This window comes from Solanum tuberosum, unplaced genomic scaffold (assembly GCF_000226075.1).
Source record: "Solanum tuberosum cultivar DM 1-3 516 R44 unplaced genomic scaffold, SolTub_3.0 scf00273, whole genome shotgun sequence".
Taxonomy (NCBI): domain Eukaryota; kingdom Viridiplantae; phylum Streptophyta; class Magnoliopsida; order Solanales; family Solanaceae; genus Solanum; species Solanum tuberosum.
This window is the reverse complement of record NW_006239195.1, coordinates 3,145-12,516: the sequence shown is the minus strand read 5'-3', so window position 1 is coordinate 12,516 and position 9,372 is coordinate 3,145. Positions and strand designations below refer to the sequence as shown.

The following is a 9,372-nucleotide window of genomic DNA, read 5'->3' as shown; positions in this document are numbered from 1 at the left end:
CAGTTCCAACTTCAGTTGTTGCAACATATGACTCAGAATGCTGAGAAATATTATGAACTTCTATTAATTCCTCACCTTCATCTACAACATATATGTTAAGGACCTTAAATTCTTCAGACACTAAGTACAATAACTGCCTTATACCATTATCACCATCTATCTCATAATAATTACCAGAGGGAACGGTAACAATAAGTATGTCGACTAAATTTATGTGAGGATTAATGAAATTTAAATATTAGTGGATTATTACTTCGCGCCTTCAAGAAGTTGAGTTTTTTGGTTTGCTCTATAGCCTCCAATTTTAGGTGTGCACAAGTAGACACTTAAATTTGTATAAAATTGAACAGATAGATACATACGTTTTACACATGACATAATATAGATAGTTCAATTGTATCTCATGCGAATTATCACTTCACAATAGACATGTATATAGCGTATTATTGTTAATGTTGTGTATTAATCAAATGGTTTGGTATAGACTATAGTGATCATCTATGTTGCTTGGACTCTTCAAAAATGTCTTCGGATATGCGTCGCAACCTTGGAAACTCTAAGTTTGACTTCAAATCATGTGAGCTTATGTGACCACAAAATAGTAACACTTTCAAGGGCCACAAACCAATGAAAAAAGAAAAAAGTACTCAGTAACATTATAATATTCACATTGTGTCATTCAATTAGGGACAAAAATTACATTAAAATAAATGGATAAATATCACGAAACACCAAATCCTAAACCAAAAAGAATAAACTAACACTTATCGAAATGCCCATAAATATAAAAAATTGACAACCCTAACTTCTATCATAGAGTAAAGAGATATAAAATAGACGAAACAACAAGCACTACAATTATCAAGTTTATAAATGCTAAAATTGACGAACCCTAATTGCAATAAAAGAAGATATATACAGATTTTGAGATCTTTTGTCCAGATTTTGAGAATATTCAAGAAACAAATACAATACAAAAGAGTAAAGAGATCACAGTTCCGAAGAGATAATTTAAGGATAAAACTCTTACCTATTGTTGGATCTTCTCTCTAAATCAAGACATGAATGGCTTTTCTCTCTATATGAAGCGTTGCAAGAATGATGAGTATAGAAATTAGGGCTAATGGGTATTGAAATCGGGTTAATGGGTCTTCATTTTGGTCGGGTCGAATTTTACTAAATGGGTCGGATAGAATACTAAATAGAAAGTAAAATTTTTATTATAATAAATGTATATACACATGGAGCCACGTAGGCGCCACATAGGCGCCACATAGGCTTATAAAAATGGTGTCATGATAAGTTAACTGTACAAGGGCAAATATGTGCCCAAAGTAGGATGGTAGGAGCAAATATATCAAAAAAGTATAACGAAGGGTAAATATGACCCTTTTCTAAGAGTTCAGGGGCAAATATGACCCTTTTCCGTATATTTATACTACAACCTAGAAACTAAAGTGCAAATAAAAATTATTTGTCAAGTCCCTATAATATTTACACATTGATTCCATTCTAGGGAGTTCTAAAGTCTTCTTCAAAATATCTTCAAAATATCTTATGGGTTCTAGAGTTCTCCATAGATTGTTATCTCCTATTCCGATGCCGAATCTGAACAGTGAAGTGGCGGGACATGACAACTTGCTCTCCTCTTTTAACAAATCTACAGATTCAGCACTTGAAATAGACGGTTGTGATTCAAGCCTGGAGAAATTGCTTGCTGATTCTAAGCTCGAATCAGATGAAATAGATCCAAATTGAAGCAAATTCAACAAATCAGAAGCAAATTGATTCTGATTGAGTAATGGAAGCCTCCGTCAGGTAGCTGCTACTGCAACAATTAGTCGTCAGCTCAGCGCCAAAATTCATTGAGAAATCATGGAGGAGATGGTTTCGAATATTCTCTATTGAAATGCTTGAAACTGAGCAAAAATTTTGTGATTTTTTGAATGAAGAGTTAAAGGTGAGTAGAGTGTGGACTGCCAAGTGGAAAACAATATATATAGATGGAATTATGGAAAATCAACGGTCGGGATTTCTTGATAATGAAAAAAAGTCCAAAAAAATTAATTAATATGAAATAGAGGGAGTATTTATCAATTCGATATATATATATTTAATGGTATGGATAAGTTACTAATCTTTCTGTCTTACTCCCTCCGTTTAACAATAATTGTCAAATACTACTTATTCAGTTTAAAAAATCAAAAGATAATTTACCTTTTGTGTCTATTTTACCCTTGCTATTAAGTATTATTTATCATCTAACACATTTTTCAAAGCATTAAATTTAATAAAGTCAAAGGATAATATAATAATATTACCCCTATTGTTTATTGTTTGCTAAAGGGTATATCAAATTAATAGTGGACAACTATTGTTGGACAAAAAGAGTAATTAATTGAATACGAAATTTAAGAAAAAAGATATAAAAGTTTTCAAATGGAATCATCGAAAACAAGAACACAAAATATAAAGTAAGAGCTAATTTGTCTTAATTAGACTTTTTATTCATAGAACTACTTTTATTTTTGACATCCTTTGTAGATATTGGAAGTTTTTCTCCACAAACAACATTTCACTCTAATACATCTCACTCAAATGAATCAAGTTGGAGAACATTTTATTAGTTTTGATAACGTGCTTTTCTTTTTTCTTAAATTTCACTTATAAGATCATACTGAATATATTATTATACTTTTAATCTGATTCACGATCAAGATATCCTTTATGCCAAATTACTTGAAAATCAAAAGTCTAAAACTGATCCTTATGTTAAACTTAACTTATAGGAGTATTGAGGTTTGTTTCTAGAAGAACTCTAATATTGAAGAGATAATAAATAAAAATAGTAGTCCATTAATGCAAGAATTGATGAAGGAATACTAATTGAATAGATGGGTCTACCCACCATTCTTGAATAGATTCTAGTTTTTTCTAGAAATAATTGTAAGTCTTACAATTTAAAAATCAAGAAAAAAAAAAGAATCTAATTTGATGGGGAGAACCTAGACAGTCTAAGAAAACACTTGACTGATAATATTAATTTAAAAAACCTTCAACAAAAAGAAAATCAATTTCATTAAATACACTAAACTAAAAGGTTCTTCGAATTAAGACAGTTTAAAATCGAATCAAAATCAACAATTCAATTAAAAAATCTATTAATATAATTTATTAGTAATAGGCTATTAATTTAACGATTTGGTAATGATTTAGACTTTTGTTACGGGTTATCAATATAGTAACGATTAGCTTTTCTTAACGAATTAACAAATAATCTAGTAATAATTATTAAATTGCAATTTTTTACATAATTGACAATAACATGCTTTTGTTTTCTACTTAAGGTGTGTTTCTGAAATTCTAGACTTTATTTACATATTTTGCTTTGTTATATCAATTATTTGAATAACTTGTATATTGGTAATATATTTAAGTTTTCCATAGTTTTTCCTTCCGGACTTAAATTATCAGGTTATTCAAACAATAACTATAAATAATTTTTCATGAAAATGGAATTTATAATTTTATCAGCAACGTGGAGTAAAATTAGCTAATATATAATGTATAACTTTTTTATACAATTTGTGTTTATAAGTCAAAATAAGAAGAAGAAAAAAGTACAACTATATTCTCTCCTATTCTTTTCTTTTTTTTGTGTATGACATTTGTCATTTGGTTCTGATCCGATTGATTCAAATTTATCACGCAAAATTTATTAAATAGGGAATAACTCCCTCAAGTATTGTGGAGCCTTTAATTAAGAACAAAGAATTTCATAGTATTGAGAAATTTAATCTAAAAATATGCAATATAATTTTAATTCAGAGGTTTCTAATGTTTATTTAAAATTAATGTACTAGGATTAGCATACTTCTTGAAATAATCAAAGAACATGCTGCCAAATTATTTTATTTATCCAACTTGACCACTTGTATTATATTAATTTTTTCCTATTAAGGGTAAGATTCTACAATTAATAAATATATTATCCACTTGGAAATTCAATTCAACGACATTTTTTCTATATAATATTTTGAACAAATCTCTCTAATACAAAACAAAAATAAGAAGGTTAGCTGCAGCTTCGTATTCGATTATGTTCCTTTTTTAAAATAAAATATTTCTTTTTCTAAACTTTGTTCTTATATATTTTCTAATTTAATTTTAAATTTTCTAAATTTAACGGGTTCTCGAGAATTTCTTTGTAGGATACAATTCGCCAAAGTGTGACATGTTAGCCAATAAATAAGTATTGTGACGAAGCGGTTATTGCTCATCCGACATGATCGTACGAGGTCACAATTCACCAACGCAGTCATCCAGAAAATCGAATATGGGTGAAATTCCCGCCAATGACTGAGATGTTCGGTAAACTCTCCGTCCCTTTGTTGGGGGGCAGGGGTCCAGTGCAGTAACAACAAATTACTAGAATGATGAGTGATACCATTTACCTACCGTGCTCCATAATTTCATTTTGCTATTTAACTACACAAAACATATATAGTAAAAGTATCAACGAAGTTGTGTCATGTGACATCACTTGCGATAAAATGCACCCACAACTGAATGTAGTTTAAGTATTTAAACTTAATAGCTTTAGATTAATATATATATTAAAATTTGTTAAATATTTATAAACCTTGATTGCACATTCAATTACTATTTGATTAAACGGTTGTCTGCGGTATATTAAATTATGAAGTTGAGATCATTGTATCAATAAATAAAGTTTAAATTCTGAATTTGAGTACTCTCCTCTTCAAAAATTACCAAAATTACTTCTTACTTCTTAATTTGAAAATTTTAATCGAATTTTTTAATAAAATATAAAATAAAATAAAAATGCACGTGTAACTTTTTTTTGGGCATGTAGTGACTGCTCTTCATATTTTTATTTTACTAGTTATTACAAGAATAAAGTCCATATTTCAAGAGTCAAAGTCAAAATGCACAACATGTACCAAGTTTGAATTACCAAATATATTCGTTGATCATGAAAAGATTACATAAAAAAATATTTTAAAAAATAAAAGGAGAAGAATAATAATTAAATCAGCCAATGAACAATATCTAAAAGAAGTCACATAGTTATATTTAGTTATAATACATAAATATGTTCTTAAATTTGGCTTAATTGGCATCTATGTCTCCTAATTTTAGGGTGTGCACAGAAAGACACTTAAACTTGTATTGAATTGAACAAGTAGACACACATCCTACGTGACATATTACACGCAAAATGTTTTAATATATATGAAGATTACAAAATGATGATATTTTGGGGGGATTTTGACCTACGACACCCTAATTTTATCTAACTTAGTACTTATTCACTATTCTTTAAATACTTTCTTGAACTACTTCTAATATATAATATTCGAGTAAATTGATGTTTTAAAATTTTATGTACAATTAAACAACATTTCATGTGGAATTTAGGTAGTGTATATATCGATCTTGTATCAACCTTATAAATTAATATTAATTAGATATTGCTATTGTAGGTTGGATATTGACTTGGTATCTATATGAATTATTTTATGAAGTTAATCAAGAAAAACAAAGGCCTAATCACTAACACAATTGTCTAGATTCAATGAATATGATTGAATATGACCCTTTCAATTACTAATGACTTATTATGAACATCATAATTATGTACTCAATGAAGCAAGAGATTCTTCTCTCTTTATATGCGCTTCTTTTTTGGTTTTCCACCCGATGTTCGATATCCATATTAAAGCTTTGATTAAATTTGAATCGAGCACTATCAAGCCTATTCTAGGGTGGCGCTTCCAATAGGATTTTCTTCATACCCAAAATTTGAAATCAAAACTTCTAATTAAGGATGAAACTGACTTATTCTTGTAATTATGCTTTCTTTGATTTCATTAGTCATGGATTTATTGCATCGAGAAATAAAATGATAATTGAAATTTATGTGCTCAACAACTAAAATAATAAGTAGTAATAATTTGGTATGATACATAGAGTTCAATGCTTATACCAACAAATAATTTAAGTCGACATGACTTGAGCGTAGCATAACACGACGCTAATCACTCGAATACAAAAATTATGTTTTCTCCGTCGTAATCTAAGTGTTTCGGTTTAACTGTGCATAAAATTTTTAAAATAAAGAGATTTTTGAATCCGGTATGGTGTTAAACTAAGAATGTATATTGTTTTTAAAAAATTTTGGTCTAAAACTTTTCGGTTTTGAAATTGAAAAAACTTACTAAATATAGAAAAAGACACTCTTTTTGAGACGTACGTAAAAAAAGAACCATATGACACTTAAGAGTATCACGTATTCACGTATACATGTCAAATATTATCGTTGGGATTTTTCCATAATTCCACTTTAGCTAGAATTTTGAGTTCGAGCTTCCAAAAATGAAAAAAAAATTAAAAAATGGACCTTTGTGATACACGAATCTAGATTTAATTGAACTTTATTGTAGATACAAAACATTTTATGAAAAACAACAAGATAATAATAACAACGGAGAGGACCTAAAATGTTCCTCGACTATTTGAATTAGTACAAAATTACTCTTCTCAACTAAAATGTCCTTCGACAATAATAAATGTAAGATAATTTTACAATAAGAGCTAGGTACAAGTTACTCCCTCTATTTCATATTAACTGAATTTTTGGGGTATTTTCATTGTTCAAAGCTCAACATGAATGTCCTTCGAAATAACTCAGTTGGTTTGGAGGGTGGTCATCCGTCAACCCCCCCTCAATGTCTTCTCAGTTGAGCTTGTCGCATAGGATTACATCTCATGTGTAGTCACATGAATGTTTGAAATCTTTTCCTATAATGAAGTTTGATATTTTCTAGAAGATAAATTGAACTGCTTGTAAAATTTCACAAAGGACAATAGTGAAAAGTATGATTAATTTAACTTATATAAATATTTTTTTAATAAGTGTAAATTTCCTTACAAATTGAATTAATTTAAAATAAAGAAAGTAAAATATAAGCAAATCTTACTCTATCTTTATGAGATAGAAAAATCGTTTCTGATAGATCCTCCGAATAAACATTTTTTTATAAGTTCATTGTTTATCATTTAACTTAAATAATGCACGTGGTTGCAGGCTTATCATTTACCAAACATTTTTTTTTCTTTTTTCAACTTTCCTCCATTATAGAAACTTCATAGAACCTCCATAAAGTATCCAAAAATAATAATTTTAATTATTCTTCATTAAAGCTCTTAGCTACGTGCATGAATCTTTTCCCATATATATAAATAAATCCACTTCACCATTCTCATCCAAAAAAAAAACTCAAAACTTCATTTTTAACAGAGTTTCCTCTATAATTTCTCGAATCAAAATATATAGTTTCTCTCATAACTTATTCTGAATTCTGAAATATCCCAATTTCACAAAATTTAAAAATGATATTTGAAAACAGCGAATTTATGAATGATTTTGAACTTCTTGAATCGATTAGGCAGCATTTACTTGAAGATTGGGATTCCCCTGTTACAACGGTGTTAAAGCCGTCCGTCAAAATTGAGCCGGAAGTGATCGTTAGTTCGCCGGAAATGTACGATTTCACAGGATTTACAGCTCCGGCGACGGAGACGGCTGTGGCGGAGGTGAAATTGGAAGTGAAAGTGAAAACGGCGGCGGTTAAGAGAACGCCGGCGGCGTTGAAATCGATGCATTACAGAGGAGTAAGACAGAGGCCATGGGGAAAATTTGCGGCGGAAATTAGGGATCCGGCGAAGAATGGGGCGAGAGTGTGGCTGGGGACATACGAGACGGCGGAGGATGCAGCATTGGCTTATGATAAAGCGGCGTATCGGATTAGGGGTTCACGTGCATTGTTGAATTTTCCGTTGAGGGTTAATTCGGGTGAACCCGAACCAGTTCGGGTTGGTTCGAAGAGGTCGTTGTCAACAACCTCTTCGGAGAGTTCTTCTTCGTCATCGTCAGAAGATGCATCTATGATGACGAAGAGAACCAAGAAAGTTTGTCAACTTTATACTTGAGCACACATTGGTAAAAACAATAAAAATGTGGTGAAATTTAAGATTTTTTCACCCTATTAATTGGTTCGAGTTTAATTTTTTATTATGTTTATTTTTTGTACAATCCTTAAAAAGCTTAAGAAGCTTGATGATGAATTAGGATTCAGGGTGAAGTATGGTATCACAACTATGATCGTATCAACTTTTTCTACGAATAAAAGAAATTCTTCAAGACAAAGATTGAAAATTTGTTTTTGAATTTAAGGGTTAGTTTACTTAGCGAGCTTTGTACCTTCTATCGTTAAAAGGTTAAAAGTTCAAACTCATCAATAGTACTATATTACATTTCATTTTCCTTTCTCTCTTTGCTTATGTAATAAAAATTTGTTTCTCTTGATATTTAAATTTTCTCTAATATACATATTTTGAGATTAATATCAAGTGTTTAAATTTTTTGAAGAAGCATAAAAAGTGAAAAGGTTCATGCTTGAAGCGAAAAAAGGAAAAGTAAAACGCACATTTTAAAAATATGAAACACATCATTTATGAGAAATTAAAATTATGGACTTATGGTACGTGTATGATTTAATATTATAATGACATAGTTTCAAAATTAAGATAACTAATATCAACATCTAGTGTACAGTAATATCAATATTGATTCAACATTTCAAAGTTGAAACTCAAAATATCACAGTTTCCTTAATAAAAGTTTATATTTTACATTAGCAGTACATTTATATGGGCAAACAACACAAATACTATTAGTTTAGTTTAGGGTTTAATCATGTCTTATTTTTTTTGAGTTTTTAAAAGTATTATTCGTGCCAGATTCGGTCTCAAATACATGTATCTGGCTCATTAATGGCTTAATTAGCTTTTTCCTTCTTCTCTTCTTCTTCTTCCTTATTTCTTTGTTGTTTTCCTTTTTCATTCCTTCCTCTTCCTCCATGTTCAAAGCTTGACTTTAAAAATAGATATATCGTAAATGTGAATCATTCTGAGTGAATAAAATATTAACAGACTTGAAATATTGAGAGGGGCTCATATCAAAATATTGAGACTACTTCGAGAAGATTTTTATCGATTGGGATTCAAAAAAAAAAATCTACGATTTATACTCATTATATCAATAATATATATATACTATATATTATCTATATATACACAATTATACACTATATTGATATATTATACTATACATATTAATATAATAAATACACATATGATTATTTTCTCAAAAGTAATTTTTATAGCCGGTATATATCGATAAGTAACCCCCTAAATTAAAACTGAATGAGTATGAGCTAAGAAGCTTCTAACGTTGTTGCCATCCTCCCAATCATTAGTATCATTGTATGATTAACATTGTTATGA

General features: G+C 29.4%; 1 protein-coding gene across 1 annotated transcript; it reads left to right on the top strand.

Annotated features, from left to right (window-relative positions):
* Positions 1-7,247: 7,247 nt before the first annotated feature.
* On the top strand, positions 7,248-8,224 carry LOC102595148 (ethylene-responsive transcription factor 2-like). Its single transcript, XM_006358270.2, has one exon. It carries the CDS (start codon positions 7,417-7,419, stop codon positions 8,014-8,016), a length of 600 nt encoding a protein of 199 aa, XP_006358332.1. The 5' UTR covers positions 7,248-7,416; the 3' UTR covers positions 8,017-8,224.
* The last annotated feature ends 1,148 nt before the right edge of the window (positions 8,225-9,372 follow it).